This window comes from Anomaloglossus baeobatrachus, chromosome 6, assembly GCF_048569485.1.
Source record: "Anomaloglossus baeobatrachus isolate aAnoBae1 chromosome 6, aAnoBae1.hap1, whole genome shotgun sequence".
Classification (NCBI taxonomy): Eukaryota; Metazoa; Chordata; class Amphibia; order Anura; family Aromobatidae; genus Anomaloglossus; species Anomaloglossus baeobatrachus.
In genome coordinates this window covers 120,628,353-120,648,738 of record NC_134358.1, presented here as the reverse complement: position 1 = coordinate 120,648,738, position 20,386 = coordinate 120,628,353, and the positions used below count along the sequence as shown (strand labels likewise).

The 20,386-nt window shown below is 44.4% G+C and overlaps 1 protein-coding gene across 2 annotated transcripts in view; it reads left to right on the top strand.

The window, feature by feature from the left end:
- Positions 1–20,386, top strand: part of SGK3 (serum/glucocorticoid regulated kinase family member 3) — a 150,338-nt gene that overhangs the window by 40,784 nt on the left and 89,168 nt on the right. For both annotated transcript variants that reach the window (XM_075353214.1, XM_075353213.1), the window contains exons 2-3: positions 2,144–2,295; positions 3,284–3,367. In XM_075353214.1, coding sequence (XP_075209329.1) covers positions 2,218–2,295; positions 3,284–3,367 — 162 coding nt within the window. In that variant the 5' untranslated portion in view covers positions 2,144–2,217. The remainder of the gene's footprint in view (positions 1–2,143; positions 2,296–3,283; positions 3,368–20,386) is intronic.

The window sequence follows — 20,386 nt, the reverse complement described above, 5'->3', positions numbered from 1 at the left end:
AACAAAAGGGACTAACACAGTTGGGCAAAAGTGGGATTTCACCAATGGGTTTAAATTTTGGAACAGGTTTTTTTTTTTTTTTTTAAAGAAGCAAAAAGGATGAGAAGTATAATGGAAAGACCTATCTTACACTTTGTCTTTAGCTGAAAAGGCTGCATATGAAAACTGCCTACGTGATCCTAGCCTAATAGGTAACAGAACCTTACCATCTCTTTGCTTATTGTAAGAGTCCTTATGAAAACAAGATCTCAGCTTTCTTCCAATACAAATAGTGACTTGAACAAGCATAAAAAAAGGTATTAATGAAAGCCAAATTATGGTCATTGTCCAACTTTTTGTCTACAACTTTTTGACTGTTTCCTGCCTATTCTTATCATGGTAGAATGTGGCACTGCGCTCATTTACTAACATGACATTAAGGTTACTATGTTTGCACCCGGTCACAACAAGCTGTCAGATATTTACTTTTTGTGTGCTGTTAGCCAGTTCAAAGTGCACGTTAACACAGAAGTCCTCACGTATACATTAGTCATGAGTTCTGGTCAACCACAGATTTATTTACTCAACACAGATGGACCCTTTTAAATTTCATAGTTGACGTCAGATACTTTGGCGTAATTGCAGCCATTACAGCTGCTCTAGGGGTTTCGGGACAGCTTCCACTGGTAACCATTTTTACTTCCACACATTGGCAATTCATTCATTTATTTATTTGCCCTGATCATTTTCAAAAAAGGCAACATTAAGGGCAACTATATTGCATTTTACCTCTCGACAAAAACTGGCCTATGATTTGAACATTCTTTGGATCATGGGCGTCCAAGTTGTCCCTCCGATTTATAACTTACGTCTCATTGTAAAAACTAATATTTTTCTAAAGTGTATCACTGTTATAGATAATTTATGAGCAGGGCCCTCACTCTTGGTATCTGTTGAATTATGAAATGTTTGATATTGTCTGTACAAGGACCCTCTAAAATGTAAAGTGCTGCAGAATATGTTGTCGCTATAAAAATAAAACTTATTACAATGTTAGAACTAATTATAAAAACTATTTTATAAAGCAATCTTTTTAGCTTTCCAGCCTTACACTAAAGGCCGCTTTACACGCCCCAGTCGGTTGTGCGTCATGGGCAAATCGCTGCCCGTGGCGCACAATATCGCTCACACTTCTTACCTGCCTAGCAACGTCGCTGTGACCGGCGAACCGCTTCCTTTCTAAGGGGGAGATTTGTGCGGCGTCATAGCGGCGTCACTAAGCGGCCGCCCAATAGAAGCGGAGGGGCAGAGATGAGCGGGACGTAACATCCCGCCCACCTCCTTCCTTTCTCATTGCGGGCGGCCGCAGGTAAGGTGAGGTTTCTCGTCCCTGCGGTGTCACACGTAGCGATGTGTGCTGCTGCAGGAACGACGAACAACCTGCGTCCTGCAACAGCAACGATAATCGGGAATAGAGCACCGTGTCAATGAGCAACGATAAGGTGAGTATTTTTGCTCGTTAGCGGTCGCTCATACGTTTCACACGCAACAACGTCGCTAACGAGGCCGGATGTGCGTCACGAATTCCGTGACCCCAACTACATCGCGTTATCACTGCGTGTAAAGCAGCCTTAAGGCTATGTGTGCACGTTGCATCTTTGTGGTGACCACAAAGATGTGCCGTTTCTTGGCACCAAAAATGTGCCTTTGGCATGCATTTTTGCGGTTTTTTGTTTTTGTTTTTTACTGCATTTTGCCCAGTGCGTTTTTTTAAGTCAAATCTATTGACTGGAAGGGCTCAAAAACGCTGGCAAAAAACGCAAAAAGAGTTGACATGCTGCATCTGTGTAGTCACCACAAAGACGCAGCCAAAAAAAAAAGCTGCAACGTGCAGACAGAAAAACTGAAATCTCATAGACTTTGCTGGGGGAAGGAAATGCATGCAGTTTTAGGACCAAAACTGCACCCAAAAAACGCACAAAAATGCAGCAAAAAACTAAAAGTGTGCACAAGGCCTTATTTGTCACCTGGTTCAAGGATCTGGAAGAGCTCAGGAGCACAAATAAACAAAGAATTAAATGAGGAGCAACCAAACAAAGGGTTAAATGTAGTCCTTGAGGCTTTGCAGATAAGTAGCCATTGTTTACTTTTCTGTCTTCTACAGCTTTCCAGATGGACAGACTAGCACCTTAAATGCTGGAGTCTTCACTACACTTTGGTACAAGGCTATTGTGAGTGATGGATCCGAACATAAACTGTCCTAGTGTACGTATTCCCAGCCATGATGAGCATCGAGAAAAGAAAAAAAGATTCACAGTGAGTACAAATCTCTTCTAATTGATGCAAAATCATTGTTATTTTGAGATTTTTTTTTTTCCATAAAGTGGTTTAGGAAAACTTATTCTTGTGCGGCACAGTAATGTGATATTGCCGGTCTACATTTTTGGACTCTTCCAAGTTACTAAGCAGAGCAGCTAAGGCTGGGGCTACACTGTGGATATGGCCACAAAACCTGTATATGTATGAACATATCTGAAATAAATATGCCTTGTGTGAACGTACGCCAAGTTGGGTTAAAAAAAAAAAAGTTGGATCTCGACATAACTTTTTTGCTTGATCGATGGTCTACGTTAAGTGCAGGTATCAAAAGAATGTGCAGCAATTCTGGGCCATTTAAGTCGCCTGAAATCAGCCACTTCCAGTGTAATATATTCTGACAGGACAGCACAAGTTCCCCGTTACTTTTAATATATGTTTATGTTGGTTTCCTCCATTTTCCTCGTAACGTAGTTGAGTTCTTATAATTCAGTGACACATTGGCTTTTCTATCATGGTATTGTTGCTTACATCTATGTTTAATGCTTTTATATTTATCAGATTTTTATGAACAGTGGGTATTTGCCTTTGATAATCTGTCATTGTAAAATGTTCCAATCTGTTCTTCTAGAAGGTTATGTCCCAATCGTATCTTATCACCTATTCACAGGATAGATGCTGTGTTGCTGATTTGTGATGGTCTCGCCCATAGATGCTGAGTGGAGCAGAAATGTATATGCTGGATGACCGCTCCATTCCATCCACTGGTGGGAACCCAACAACCGGCTGTGGATGGGTGATAAGATATGATTGTGGCACAACCCCTGTGAACAATGGTTAAGATGAGCAGGGTCGAAATCTATTTTGGATCTTTTATGATCATTTGCCTATTGTTGTTTTATTACACAGACGCTCAATAAATGCCTGTGAATTAGTAAACCCCTGATCTGTTATTCCGGAGAATTTACCGATTGTTTTGCCTTAACAGGTTTATAAAGTTTTAGTTTCCGTTGGAAGAAATGAGTGGTTTGTGTTTAGACGGTATGCAGAGTTTGATAAACTTTATAACACGGTAAGTGTGATAGATTGCTCCTGTTTATCCCGGCCATTACAGATTTTATGATCTGTCTGACTTCTAGTTATTACAGGAAATGGTGTCTTCTGCAATTTACTACTCAGACAAAATGTTGAGTGCTGCCATGTAAGGATAAAAAAAATAAATGAAAGTAAACCACCTTTTTGCCCCCTTAGTCCAAAAGAATGGTGGGTATTTCACCATTCATAAATTGATAGCATATATCCTAATGATATATTAAAACTTCATAAGATGACCCTATAATTTTAATGGTTGATATGTAACGCTATAGTTTGCCTATAATTACTAACTTAGCAACTAGGGAGGCAGATCTGATGGCTGGCTTGGTGGTTGGTTTCTCCTTAACAAGATTTGCAGTCATTAAAACATTCTTGTACATATAACAGGTATAGGAAAGCGTGTGTGTGTGTGTGTGTGTGTGTGTGTGTGTGTGTGTGTGTGTGTGCGCCATTCAACATTACGTCTCGACCACCTAGGCGGAAGCTGTTCTCACCGGTTAGGCCGGCTTCTCACTTGTGATTTTCTCGCAGTAGTGCAATGCGAGAAAGCTCCCATCTGCTATTTTTTTTTTCTCAGTCAAAATCGGACTAAGAAAAAAAATCGCAGCACACTGCGTTTTGGAGAGTTTCTCGCGCGAGTCTCTCCTCTCCAATGCAACTCTATGGGAGCAGGTAAATAAATGGATGTCACACGGACCGGCACTCACACCATCTTAGTGACATTCGTTTTTCTAAATGCATTTATCGCATGTTTCACAAAACACTGGAAATGAGTGAGGTCTCACAATGTCTGTCAATCTCTACCTCTGTCAGTCGTTCTCTCCCTCTCGGTCTCTATTCTCTCTCTGTTGGTCTGTCTCACTCTGTCGGTCTCTCTCTGTCCATGTTGGTCTATTCCTTTCCCCCCCCTCTCTCATACTCACCGATTGCCGATCACCAGCGTGGCGCTGCACGGCGTTCACACTGCTCCGGCGGCTTCTCCTCTTTTGAAAAAGCTGGCCGCTCATTATTCAATCTTGTATTCCCTGCTTTACCTGCCCACCGGCGCCTATGATTGGTTGCAGTCAGACACGCCCTCACGATAAGTGACGGCTGTCTCACAACAACCAATCACAGCTGCCGGTGGGCGGGTCTAGATCATGCAGTAAAATAAATAAATAAAAAAAAACGGTGTGCAGTTCCCCCCCCCAATTTTAATACCAGCCAGGGTAAAGCCACACGGCTGAAGGCTAGAATTGTCAGGATGGGGAGTCCCACATTATGGGGAGCTAACCACCCTAACAATATCAGCCAGCAGCCGCACGGAATAGCCGCATCCATTAGATGCGACAGTCTCGGGACTGTACCCGGCCATCCCGAATTGCCCTGGTGGGGTGGCAATCGAGGTAATAAGGAGTTAATGGCAGCAGCCCATAGCTGCCACTAAGTCCTAGATTAATCATGGCAGGCGTTTCTCCGAGATACCTGCCATGATTAACCTGTAAGATTAAGAAAATGAAGACCTACACCAAAAAATCCTTTATTTGAAATAAATAACAAAAAAACCCCACCCTCTTACACCACTTTATTTAAGTCCCCAAATACCCCTCCAGGTCCAACATAATCCACAGAGGTCCCTCGACGCTGCCAGCTTTGCTACATCGGAAGCTGACAGAGAGCAGTCACAGACCACGACCGCACTTTGTGAGCTCCCCGCAGCGACTGAAGTGAGTAGCGGTATCAGCGATGATGTCACTCAGGTTACCCGCGGCCACAGATCTTAGCAGGAGGACTTCTGCTGTGGCCGCGGGTAACCTCAGTGACGGCACCGCTGATTGCACAGCTCACTGCGGTCACTCAGGGGATTTGCGGTCACCGGTGAGAGCTTCACCGGTGACCAAAAATCAGGGGCCATGCCACACAGACAGAGCCGCAGGATGACAATGAAGTCGGGTGAAGTTCTTCCAACTTCATTCTGATCGTGCGGCTCTGTCTGCTGTCAGCGGCCATGTAGCAGAGCTGAATGGCAGATGACATAGTAAAAACGGATCCCATACGCACAGTGGCGTAGCTAGGGTTTCAGCTCGGGGGGGGGGGGCAAAACATCTGAGTGGGCCCCTTACCAGGTAACCATGATAACTACGGTGGCGCAGACTAATCGTGGGTATAGTGGACCTCGGCAGATGACACTGATGTTACCGCTATATGGTGACTATATAGTGGTAGATATCGGTGCTGCAGCACATACAAGAGGTCACAGTGCAGTTATAGATGGTGACTTACAGCTGACGTTCTTTCGGATGGAGTTGTTTACCTTTTCCGTCTTTTCCATCTGGCCCAGACCAACATGATAACTTCTTCCAGCCACAACTCATCTACAGAAATTACAACAAAGACGTATTTGACTCCTCACACTTCCGGCACCGAACCCCATCTAATCCCAACCTACACAAACCCCTCATCCTGCCGTCACCCCAATAATGAGCCACTGCTGCCGTGTGTGTCCCTATTACTGCACCTGCTGTGTGCACAAAAACCATGCTCCTCTTACTGCCACACATAATAATGCCACCACTGTGCCTCCACATAATAATGCCACCACTGTGCCCCCAACATATTAATGCCACCACTGTGCCTACCACAGTAATGCCACCACTGTGCCCTCCCACAATAATGCCACCACTGTGCCCTCACATAATAATGCCACCACTGTGTCCCCACATAATGCCACCACTGTGTCCCCACATAATGCCACCACTGTGTCCCCACATAATGCCACCACTGTGTCCCCACATAATGCCACCACTGTGCCTCCACATAATGCCACCACTGTGCCTCGCACTTAATAATGCCACCACTGTGCCCCCACATAATAATGCCACCACTATGCCTCCACATAATAATGCCACCACTGTGCCTCACACTTAATAATGCCACCACTGTGCCCCCACATAATAATGCCACCACTGTGCCCCCACATAATAATGCCACCACTGTGCCTCCCCATAGTAATGCCACCACTGTGCCCCAACATAGTAATGCCACCACTGTGCCCCCCCATAGTAATGCCACCACTGTGCCCCCCCATAGTAATGCCACCACTGTGCCCCCCCATAGTAATGCCACCACTGTGCCCCCACATAATAATGCCACCACTGTGCCCCCACATAATAATGCCACCACTGTGCCCCCACATAATAATGCCACCACTGTGCCCCCACATAATAATACCACCACTGTGCCCCCACATAATAATGCCACCACTGTGCCCCCACATAATAATGCCACCACTGTGCCCCCCCATAGTAATGCCACCACTGTGCCCTCACATAATTATGCCACCACTGTGCCTCCACATAATAATGCCACCACTGTGCCCCCACATAATAATGCCACCACTGTGCCCCCACATAATAATGTCACCACTGTGCCTCGCACTTAATAATGCCACCACTGTGCCCCCCACATAATAATGCCACCACTGTGCCTCCCACTTAATGCCACCACTGTGCCCCCCCATAGTAATGCCACCACTGTGCCCCCCACATAATAATGCCACCACTGTGCCCCCCCATAGTAATGCCACCACTGTGCCCTCACATAATTATGCCACCACTGTGCGTCCACATAATAATGCCACCACTGTGCCCCCACATAATGCCACCACTGTGCCTCGCACTTAATAATGCTACCACTGTTCCCCCCACATAATGCCACCACTGGGCCTCCCACTTAATAATGCCACCACTGTGCCCCCCACATAATAATGCCACCACTGTGCCCCCCATAGTAATGCCACCACTGTGCCCCCCATAGTAATGCCACCACTGTGCCCCCCCATAGTAATGCCACCACTGTGCCCCCACATAATAATGCCACCACTGTGCCCTCACATAGTAATGCCACCACTGTGCCCCCCACATATTAATTCCACCACTGTGCCCCCCACATATTAATGCCACCACTGTGCTCTTTACATGGTAAAATGCCTCATTTGTGCCCTCTAAATGGTACCATTTCCCCCTAGAAAATATTAATGACCTGTGTAAGTGCCCTAGAAAGGTGCCCACATATTGTTCCTAGAAAGTAATAGAGCCCCCAGTGTGCCTTTCACGGTCACAATACCCTGACTTCCCCTATAACAATAATGGTTCCTAAGTGTCCACTTAACATTTAATAATGTCCCTCCCATGTACAGCTCCCCTATACACAGTATGAAGCCCTTATACCTCCCCTATACACAGTAAGATGCCTCTACCCCTTCCCTATACATAATATACCTCTACACCTCCCTATACACAGGATGATGGGCCTACAGCTCCTTACAGACACCCGCGTACAGCCGTATACACATGGACACACCTGCGTACAGCCGTATACACATGGACACACCTGCATACAGCCGTACACACATACACACACCTGCGTACAGCCGTACACACATACACCTGCGTACAGCCATATACACATACGGACATCTGCATACAGCCGTACACACATACACACACCTGCGTACAGCCATATACATACACATATATACAGACACCTGCGTACGGCCGTATACACACACACATATATATATATATATATATATATATATATATATATACACAGACACCTGCGTACGGCCATATACACACACATATATACAGACACATACACAGATATAGTCACATAGAAGTGTATACATATTTGAAAACATTCACATACAAATAATCATACACAAAAGACAGACACAATCCTATACACAGACACATACTGGAGGTGCTTTTTACTTTTGATGATTGGGAGACACTTCTCTCTCGTGCAGCCACAGACTTGTTTCATGCCATGGTAAATCCCTCTAAGCTAAAGGACCTGTGGTGATGTCACGCCCATGTGATCAGAAGGGGCTGGACCTCAGCAACGCAGGTGATGACAGAAAGAAACTCCAGGTGTCCTGGAGTTCTTTATGATAGAAGCGGGGACCGAGGTAAGACCTCCAGATGGAGGGTGCAGGGGGGCGCAGTGGGAGAGGGGGGGCGAAGCTTACATGATTATAGTGGACTGGAGGAAACATGGCCACCCCCACTAACAAAGCCGGTCATGCCCACTACCCAATAGAAATAGCTCTGGCACACTATAGTGATCAATAATGTAAGAAAAGAACTCTTGGAATGCTGAAAATTCTTTATTTGTGCAAAAGGATAATTCATCCAACGTTTCGACCTTGTTTTCAGGTCTTTATCGAGGATAAAGTTTATCTAAGATCATAAAGGGTTACAAAACCATATAAACACGTAATTAGTACATAGTACAACATAACAGTACAATATATTGCTACTTGAAAGTACAATGGGTCAAATGACCATAATGCACATACAAAAAATTTTTTTCAAAGCCATAGTGAAAACATTTGTACTGAGGAGAGAAAATTTACACGTAACCTGTCTGGAGAAACATTCTGGATCAAAACAACAAAAAAATAGTCAAGCAGGTAAATACACACCTATAAGGATAACAGGATGATATGTGTTCAATTGTATAGTGTCATTGCCATTAAGGTACAAATGGAAAACTTGCAATCCTATATAGTGAAGGAAATGAACACATATCATATCAAAGAACACAGGAACATGGGTGTGAGAAAAACCTCAATGTTTATACTTTGTTCTTTATGATGGTGTGAACATGTATATGTCTCAGTACCTTATGCACTTGAGAATTCTAGTGAGTAGATGATGAAAGCCTATTCCAGAACTGGAATCGGTAAATAATTGTAGGTGAAATCTAAATGAAAAGATGGTACAAGTGTTATCATGACATGTGGGCTATAGCACAATAGACCGTGTGACAAAGAAAAAGAGAGAAGAGGAAGAAAATGGAACTACCTGTAACATTACGTGATAGTCACTGGTAAGTATCGCTTGACAATTCAGGTGAAAAAGGATTACTTTATTATAGGGTTCTCAGTCGCCTCAGGATCATGAAATACTAAGGTAAATGATATGAGAATGAGTAAGAAGCACCACTAAAGGAAATATGAGATGCAGGACATATATCTATAAACCCCTGAACTACATGATAGAGATAAAAAGAAGAAAAAAAGGAAGAAAAGAAAAACAAGAAAGAAGAAGAAAAAAAGAAGAAAAACACATAGAATACAGAAAGAGAATGGGTACAACTACCTGAGTTACTGCAGGAAGGCCCCTGGTTGGTATTGTGAGGGTTAGTGGAATTCCTTCACTGAAGGGTTCTCAGTTGCCTCAGGTTCGTGAAAAATGCTATAGACAAATAATGCCCGGAGAAAGGGGTTCATGTATAGCGGATAATGGTAATACAAGGTACATGTGTCACATGTAATAGTATATATGTATATATTGTACCAAGCTCTATACCAGAAATAGAAAGTAGAAAATAAGGGATACCTGTATTGCTATATGGTGGCCACTACTAGAATATGCTATGAAGGTTTAAATGGAATAGTGTGACTCCTTCGCTGAAGGATTCTTAGTTGCCTCAGGATTACAAAAATGCTATAGACAAAAAATGCCAAGATTAGAGGTGTTCATACACAATAGGATAACGCCAGTATAAGGTACATACAGTGTGTAAAGTATTCTAACGATATTACCTTTGTGTAGCCTAAGGAACTGACCATTAAGGCATTGGAGACATGAATAGGGGAACAAATTGTCCCAATAGGGCTCTATAGAGAACCCTGTAGAGAGCATATCATTAGTAATGGTATAGCAAATACATAGGTTGATTGCTATGGTATAAGCCAGATCACATACCTGGTATATACTGGTGGGAAACAAGGAGCAGACAGAGCGCTGTATAAGGAATCTAAGGGAAGGCATAAGGAAAAGTGGATGATTGTCTGCTGGATATCAGACATGGACAGGGGTGAACGGATACACATACCTTTCAGTGGTGATACAGGGTATAGGCCCCAGGGAGGAGTGCGTCCTACTGCGGTGGTGGCATATTTTATACTAAAAGGCAGAGCGTTCACCATCTGACTTCCTGGACGGTGGAACGCAGTGTGAGGCCGGTGGAGCGCACGCCGCGCATGCGCAGTGTCATCGGTGCACCGCGCATGCGCGGGGGGCGCAACACAAGCCGGTGATGCAATTAGTGGAGAGTGCTGTGATTGGAGGACACATATAGAGGGGCGTGTATCCATGTTAGGGTGAGATAATCAGATGAGCTGGACTGTGGACTGTATACAGCGAGGGCGCTGCGCCTGGCTATTGGCACAAAGCCCAAGCCGGGCACAGAACACAGGCCAGTGTTTATGAAGGTAAATGGCTAGAAAGCCCAAGTGAGGCCAGCGGATACCATATACTTTAGGTGAACCGGATAAGGTGCCACAGGATAATCCTATATAGTGCATGTGACATATAGTTGATGAATAGCCAGAGTTGGTGCTGATTGGTGCAGGGATCAGGTGGAGGAAAGTGCCTAAAATGAAAAAGAAAGATAATTAGAGTAGGGTTACTTATAGAGTCATAATTATGTTTCTATTCGTCCTTATACTGGAGTTTTACAATCTCATATATTAGAGGAACTGAGATACCTGAATGAAGAAAAGTTAAATGACACAGTCGGACCTGAGAATCACCAGAAATAACAATTCTCAAACAAAACATTATGTAATCATGTAAGAAGACACAAAAAAACCTATAAAAAGAGGAAAATGGGTCATACATAAAGGAATATTACAGGCACATATCGTGTTCTCTGTTGAGACCTCTAGGCTCCAATGTGTTAAGGGTAAAGATCCAATAGGATTCCCTTTCCTTAAGGGTACGTACTCGATTCCCTCCCCTTCTCGGAGGAGGAACATGTTCAAGTACCTGATACTTCAGTTGGGCAATTGTATGACCATGTGTGATGAAGTGATACGGGATGGGTAAAAGGGTTTGCTTGCACCTTATTGTGGACTTATGTTTGCTTATGCGGTCCCGGATATGCTGGGTGGTCTCCCCAACATATCCGAGACCGCACGGGCATTTGATCAAATAGACAACAAAAGAGGACTCACAAGTGAAAAATCCATGTATCGGAAAAACACGGCCTGACAAAGGATGGGTGAAAGTGTCCCCCCTGGTGAGATTGTTACATTGTACACAATGATGACACGGGAAATTACCTCTTTTTGGAGTGCCTAAAAAGGTTTGCCTCTGTATAATCTTGTCAGAACCAATATCCGCTCTAACTAGATTATCGCGAAGATTATATGGTCTCTTAAGGTCCAGTCACACTAAGCAACTTACCAGCGATCCCAACAACGATAGGGATCGCTGGTAAGTTGCTAGGAGGTTGCTGGTGAGATGTCACACTGCGACGCTCCAGCGATCCCACCAGCAACCTGACCTGGCAGGGATCGCTGGAGCGTGGCTACACGAGTTGCTGGTGAGCTCACCAGCAACCAGTGACCAGCCCCCAGTCTCCTAGTTACAGCACACATCAGGTTAATTAACCTGATGTGTGCTGCAGCTAAATGTGCACAGAGCAGGGAGCAGCGCACAATGCTTAGTGCTGGCTCCTTGCTCTCCTAGTTACAGCACACATCGGGTTAATTACCTGATGTGTGCTGCAGCTAAATGTGCTCAGAGCAGGAGCCGGCACTGACAGTGAGAGAGGCGGAGGCTGGTATCATAGGTAAATATCGGGTAACCAAGGACAGGGCTTCTTGGTTACCCGATGTTTACATTGGATACCAGCCTCCGCAGAAGCCGGCTCCCTGCTCACTGCACATTAGTTGTTGCTGTCTCGCTGTCACACACAGCGATCTGTGCTTCACAGCAGGACAGCAACAACTAAAAAATGGCCCAGGACATTCAGCAACAACCAACGACCTCACAGCAGGGGCCAGGTTGTTGCTGGATGTCACACACAGCAACATCGCTAGCAACGTCACAAAAGTTGTTCGTTACCAGCGATGTTGCTAGCGATGTTGCTTAGTGTGACGGGGCCTTAATTGCAAAACAGAGGGGGTGATTTGAACTCATTCACTTCAGGGTAGGCCCTGCTCAAAAGTGGCCAGTGTCTACATATGATGCTCCTGATTAAGGGAGAAAAAGGATGATAAGTATTAATGCATGGGACCCGTGGGACATTTTTATTAATGGTAGGTTTCTGGGAAGATCTCTTATCTGCAATTTGAACTGGATATCCCCTTTGGAGGAACTTATTACACATTTCTGAGGATCTTATACCGCGTTGTATAGGGTCCGATACAATGCGTTCCACACGTTTATGTTGGGAGATGGGGAGTCCTTGTTTCGTGTGACGAGGATGGCAGCTTGTGTAATGTAGAAGGCTATTACGGTCGGTGGGTTTAACATATAAATCTGTACTCAAGGTGCCAGCAGATAGTATCACCATAGTGTCAAGAAAGTTGATTTCATGATGGATCGTGAAAGTAAGGCCCTGTCTGAATGAGTTGAGGTCAGTGAAAAATTGGGATAGGGTCGCAAAGTCACCCCGCCAAATCATAAAGATGTCATCAATGTATCTTTTCCAGGTTACAGAATGTTCTAACCATAATGGGTGATTATAGATGTAGGTCTCTTCAAAATGCGCCATATAGATATTAGCGTAGGGGGGCGCTAAATTTGAGCCCATTGCGGTCCCCCGTTTCTGTACGTAAAATTGGTCTTGGAACAATAGCACACTATTGACCTTTATCTTACCAATAACACCATAGACCAGAAATTGGCGGAGTTTCTCATCAAGGCACACCCTTGACACCCATACCGGTTTTTTATACACTACCGAAGGTTCATAAAAACATGAACCAACCCCCCGGACGCCCTATTGTAGCCTCTACAGAATCCGTTTTATCTCCACTTGCCATCACGGTTGAACGAATTCTTACTCCCCTCATACCTGAGATCAAATACACCTCTGATTTTCTAACACAATTACAACATATTGGGGTATTAACACCTGGGTGCCTTCTTGTAGTCCTTTGACGTCAATAGTCTGTATACTAGTATCCAACATCAGGAAGGCATACAGGCCGTCGACTGGTTCTTGACTACACACAGTTCTCACTCTCCAGTACAGAATAAATTTTGCTTGGATCTTCTCCGAATTGTTCTTGAGAACAACTTCTTTTTGTTCCAAGACCAATTTTATGTACAGAAACGGGGGACCGCAATGGGCTCAAATTTAGCGCCCCCCCTACGCTAATATCTATATGGCGCATTTTGAAGAGACCTACATCTATAATCACCCATTATGGTTAGAACATTCTGTAACCTGGAAAAGATAGCATTGATGACATCTTATGATTTGCGGGGGTGACTTTGCGACCCTATCCCCAATTTTTCACTGACCTCAACTCATTCAGACAGGGCCTTACTTTCACGATCCATCATGACCATCATGAAATCAACTTTCTTGACACTATGGTGATACTATCTGCTGGCACCTTGAGTACAGATTTATATGTTAAACCCACCGACCGTAATAGCCTTCTACATTACACAAGCTGCCATCCTCGTCACACGAAACAAGGACTCCCCATCTCCCAACATAAACGTGTGGAACGCATTGTATCGGACCCTATACAACGCGGTATAAGATCCTCAGAAATGTGTAATAAGTTCCTCCAAAGGGGATATCCAGTTCAAATTGCAGATAAGAGATCTTCCCAGAAACCTACCATTAATTAAAAATGTCCCTACGGGTCCCATGCATTAATACTTATCATCCTTTTTCTCCCTTAATCAGGAGCATCATATGTAGACACTGGCCACTTTTGAGCAGGGCCTACCCTGAAGTGAGTGAGTTCAAATCACCTGTCAGGTTTCCGGATTTCCAGTTCTCTTTTGAAAGAGCTTGCCCTCGGTTAACATGGAGTTTACTGTTCTGTTTGCCCTACTTCCTGTCCAGCTGCTTAAAAGGCCGCCTCTAAGCCTAGTCCAGTGCCTGAGTATACTGCTTGCTGTGTGCTCCTGCTTGGCTGCTCCTATTTCCTGATTGCCATTTGGATCCTCCTGAAAGACTACCGACACCGACTCTGGGACTTTACCCGGTTTCATCAAGCTGTGCCCGGACTCCGGTCTGCCGTCTTTGGTCAGCACTTCTGCCCGGTTCCTTCCGGTTCGTAACCACTCTGGACTATCATCCCGTACGGACACTTCTGGACTTTACCACTTGCCCCTTGTGTCCCGGCTGCTGCGCATTTAGGCCTTCCGGGGTGATTGCCAGACAGTCCCTGTATAAGGGTTCGCTCTTGGTGGTCTCCCTGGGGGAGGTCCGGTGCGTGGCCCCGGGAATTCCCTTCGCTCCGATTCGGGAAGGTATTTCGTGTGTTATTGTTTTACTGTGTTTGTTCTCGTTTGTGTACCTTATCGTGGTTACATATTATAAACATCTCTGTACCAAGAACTCGTCTCTGGTTGTCATTGCCCTAACGCTATCGAAATCCTCAGAACATACAATAGTATTACATTGGTTGACAAAACCACGAAACTGACTACGATCACCATTGAAACGAAATGGGGGTAACCTAGGCATACCGGCAGCTGATACGGACGTAGTGGGGACGGCTTCCTGAGCCTCCACTCTGACTTGCAAATCCTGAATAGCCGGACCCAGTACCTGGTGATCATGGCCCAGCTGTGCCTCCACATCTCTAAGTTTATTTTGTACCGCCTCCATCTCCTGCTGCAAGGAGTTGATCATGGAAAAGAGCTGATCTACTCGTGTCTCAGTCATTGCCCCAGCGAAATCCTTTTTATGGCCTGAGTATAATGTAATACTATTGTATGTTCTGAGGATTTCGATAGCGTTAGGGCAATGACAACCAGAGACGAGTTCTTGGTACAGAGATGTTTATAATATGTAACCGCGATAGGTACACAAACGGAACAAACACAGTAAAACAATAACACACGAAATACCTTCCCGAATCGGAGCGAAGGGAATTCCCGGGGCCACGCACCGGACTCCCCCAGGGAGACCACCAAGAGCGAACCCCTATACAGGGACTGTCTGGCAATCACCCCGGAAGGCCTAAATGCGCAGCAGCCGGGACACAAGAGGCAAGTGGTAAAGTCCAGAAGTGTCCGTACGGGATGATAGTCCAGAGTGGTTACGAACCGGAAGGAACCGGGCAGAAGTGCTGACCAAAGACGGCAGACGGAGTCCGGGCACAGCTTGATGAAACCGGGTAAAGTCCAGAGTCGGTGTCGGTAGTCTTTCAGGAGGATCCAAATGGCAATCAGGAAATAGGAGCAGCCAAGCAGGAGCACACAGCAAGCAGTATACTCAGGCACTGGACTAGGCTTAGAGGCGGCCTTTTAAGCAGCTGGACAGGAAGTAGGGCAACAGAACAGTAAACTCCATGTTAACCGAGGGCAAGCTCTTTCAAAAGAGAACTGGAAATCCCGGAAACCTGACACACCCCCTCTGTTTTGCAATAAGAGACCATATAATCTTCGCGATAATCTAGTTAGAGCGGATATTGGTTCTGACAAGATTATACAGAGGCAAACCTTTTTAGGCACTCCAAAAAGAGGTAATTTCTCGTGTCATCATTGTGTACAATGTAACAATCTCACCACGGGGGGACACTTTCACCCATCCTTTGTCAGGCCGTGTTTTTCCGATACATGGATTTTTCACTTGTGAGTCCTCTTTTGTTGTCTATTTGATCAAATGCCCGTGCGGTCTCTGATATGTTGGGGAGACCACCCAGCATATCCGGGACCGCATAAGCAAACATAAGTCCACAATAAGGTGCAAGCAAACCCTATTACCCATCCCGTATCACTTCATCACACATGGTCATACAATTGCCCAACTGAAGTATCAGGTACTTGAACATGTTCCTCCTCCGAGAAGGGGAGGGAATCGAGTACGTACCCTTAAGGAAAGAGAATCCTATTGGATCTTTACCCTTAACACATTGGAGCCTAGAGGTCTCAACAGAGAACACGATATGTGCCTGTAATATTCCTTTATGTATGACCCATTTTCCTCTTTTTATAGGTTTTTTTGTGTCTTCTTACATGATTACATAATGTTTTGTTTGAGAATTGTTATTTCTGGTGATTCTCAGGTCAGACTGTGTCATTTAACTTTTCTTCATTCAGGTATCTCAGTTCCTCTAATATATGAGATTGTAAAACTCCAGTATAAAGACGAATAGAAACATAATTATGACTCTATAAGTAACCCTACTCTAATTATCTTTCTTTTTCATTTTAGGCACTTTCCTCCACCTGATCCCTGCACCAATCAGCACCAACTCTGGCTATTCATCAACTATATGTCACATGCACTATATAGGATTATCCTGTGGCACCTTATCCGGTTCACCTAAAGTATATGGTATCCGCTGGCCTCACTTGGGCTTTCTAGCCATTTACCTTCATGCACACTGGCCTGTGTTCTGTGCCCGGCTTGGGCGTTGTGCCAATAGCCAGGCGCAGCGCCCTCGCTGTATACAGTCCACAGTCCAGCTCATCTGATTATCTCACCCTAACATGGATACACGCCCCTCTATATGCGTCCTCCAATCACAGCACTCTCCACCAATTGCATCACCGGCTTGTGTTGCGCCCCCCGCGCATGCGCGGTGCACCGATGACACTGCGCATGCGCGGCGTGCGCTCCACCGGCCTCACACTGCGTTCCACGGCGACGGTGAACGCTCTGCCTTTTAGTATAAAATATGCCACCACAGCAGTAGGACGCACTCCTCCCTGGGGCCTATACCCTGTATCACCACTGAAAGGTATGTGTATCCGTTCACCCCTGTCCATGTCTGATATCCAGCAGACAATCATCCACTTTTCCTTATGCCTTCCCTTAGATTCCTTATACAGCGCTCTGTCTGCTCCTTGTTTCCCACCAGTATATACCAGGTATGTGATCTGGCTTATACCATAGCAATCAACCTATGTATTTGCTATACCATTACTAATGATATGCTCTCTACAGGGTTCTCTATAGAGCCCTATTGGAACAATTTGTTCCCCTATTCATGTCTCCAGTGCCTTAATGGTCAGTTCCTTAGGCTACACAAAGGTAATATCGTTAGAATACTTTACACACTATATGTACCTTATACTGGCGTTATCCTATTGTGTATGAACACCTCTAATCTTGGCATTTTTTGTCTATAGCATTTTTGTAATCCTGAGGCAACTAAGAATCCTTCAGCGAAGGAGTCACACTATTCCATTTAAACCTTCATAGCATATTCTAGTAGTGGCCACCATATAGCAATACAGGTATCCCTTATTTTCTACTTTCTATTTCTGGTATAGTGCTTGGTACAATATATACATATATACTATTACATGTGACACATGTACCTTGTATTACCATTATCCGCTATACATGAACCCCTTTCTCCGGGCATTATTTGTCTATAGCATTTTTCACGAACCTGAGGCAACTGAGAACCCTTCAGTGAAGGAATTCCACTAACCCTCACAATACCAACCAGGGGCCTTCCTGCAGTAACTCAGGTAGTTGTACCCATTCTCTTTCTGTATTCTATGTGTTTTTCTTCTTTTTTTCTTCTTTCTTGTTTTTCTTTTCTTCCTTTTTTTCTTCTTTTTATCTCTATCATGTAGTTCAGGGGTTTATAGATATATGTCCTGCATCTCATATTTCCTTTAGTGGTGCTTCTTACTCATTCTCATATCATTTACCTTAGTATTTCATGATCCTGAGGCGACTGAGAACCCTTTAATAAAGTAATCCTTTTTCACCTGAATTGTCAAGCGATACTTACCAGTGACTATCACGTAATGTTACAGGTAGTTCCATTTTCTTCCTCTTCTCTCTTTTTCTTTGTCACACGGTCTATTGTGCTATAGCCCACATGTCATGATAACACTTGTACCATCTTTTCATTTAGATTTCACCTACAATTATTTACCGATTCCAGTTCTGGAATAGGCTTTCATCATCTACTCACTAGAATTCTCAAGTGCATAAGGTACTGAGACATATACATGTTCACACCATTATAAAGAACAAAGTATAAACATTGAGGTTTTTCTCACACCCATGTTCCTGTGTTCTTTGATATGATATGTGTTCATTTCCTTCACTATATAGGATTGAGGACAAAGAGAAACAGAGTCTTTAAATTCGCTATAGTAATGAGCCCATACAAGCAAAGTGATGTGAATATTAAATATTTTATTATATTGAGGTGCCGTTGGGTACAAAAATACATAAATACATAAATACATAAAGACCAAGGGAGCGGTGCTGAAGGGGAAAGAACCCCACGTGTCCCAGAGAGGAAAGAGGAAAGTTCCTCAGCAGAAATCTTTAATCTTTAGAAGGTTACTGAGGGGTGGCTGATAACAGAGAGTAAGGCTGCAGCACAATGGTGGGAATGAGTATACAGAATGTCCAGTTATTACCCCAAATGCAAGCAGCACCACTCACCTCCTCAAATCAATACAGATCACTGCACCGCCGGGATAACCACGTGGGGACCAACGTCTCAACACGTGTTTCGCGTGTAGCTTCATCGGGAGACGGATAAAAAAGTGTGCAGGAGCTGACCTTAAGTAGACACCCAGGGTGCATCACATGCACCCACCCTGAGCGCGTCACGGGAAGCCCTGAAGCCCGGAAATCCGCCCACGTTCAGCGTCCACAGTAGGGGCCGGACGGAAGAAAACTTCCTGTGACGTCAATATTGTTGTTCCGGCCCCGCTGTTAAGGACGCTGCCGCAGCGGTGTCCAGGCAACAGGCACACCCCGTGACGCGTCTCCAAGTCCCACCCCCCTCCCCATCCATCAACCCCCCATCGCACACAGAACCACCACTCACAACCAAAGTAGATCGGGATCTCTCCATGCCACCCGCAAAGAGAAGAACAAAAACAAAAAACAAAAACAGAAACTCACCCCATATCCCCGCAAGTATACCCGCCACACTGACAACAAGGTGACATCAAAAAACAGCCGATAGATTATCATAAGTAAAGTATCCCTCCCCCTGCAGAGTGGGATCAGCCAAAATTCCAGACATTAAGCCTTGTCAGCTCCTGCACACTTTTTTATCCGTCTCCCGACGAAGCTACACGCGAAACACGTGTTGAGACGTTGGTCCCCACGTGGTTATCCCGGCGGTGCAGTGATCTGTATTGATTTGAGGAGGTGAGTGGTGCTGCTTGCATTTGGGGTAATAACTGGACATTCTGTATACTCATTCCCACCATTGTGCTGCAGCCTTACTCTCTGTTATCAGCCACCCCTCAGTAACCTTCTAAAGATTAAAGATTTCTGCTGAGGAACTTTCCTCTTTCCTCTCTGGGACACGTGGGGTTCTTTCCCCTTCAGCACCGCTCCCTTGGTCTTTATGTATTTATGTATTTTTGTACCCAACGGCACCTCAATATAATAAAATATTTAATATTCACATCACTTTGCTTGTATGGGCTCATTACTATAGCGAATTTAAAGACTCTGTTTCTCTTTGTCCTCATTGTATATGAGTTGTTGCTAAGGATTGATCTGGTGATTTTCCAAGCGCCTGCATGTTTCAACTATATAGGATTGCAAGTTTTCCATTTGTACCTTAATGGCAATGACGCTATACAATTGAACACATATCATCCTGTTATCCTTATAGGTGTGTATTTACCTGCTTGACTATTTTTTTTTTGTTTTGATCCAGAATGTTTCTCCAGACAGGTTACGTGTAAATTTTCTCTCCTCAGTACAAATGTTTTCACTATGGCTTTGAAAAAATTTTTTTGTATGTGCATTATGGTCATTTGACCCATTGTACTTTTAAGTAGCAATATATTGTACGGTTATGTTGTACTATGTACTAATTACGTGTTTATATGGTTTTGTAACCCTTTATGATCTTAGATAAACTTTATCCTCGATAAAGACCTGAAAACAAGGTCGAAACGTTGGATGAATTATCCTTTTGCACAAATAAAGAATTTTCAGCATTCCAAGAGTTCTTTTCTTACATTATTGATCACTATAGTGTGCCAGAGCTATTTCTATTGAATTGACTCTTATT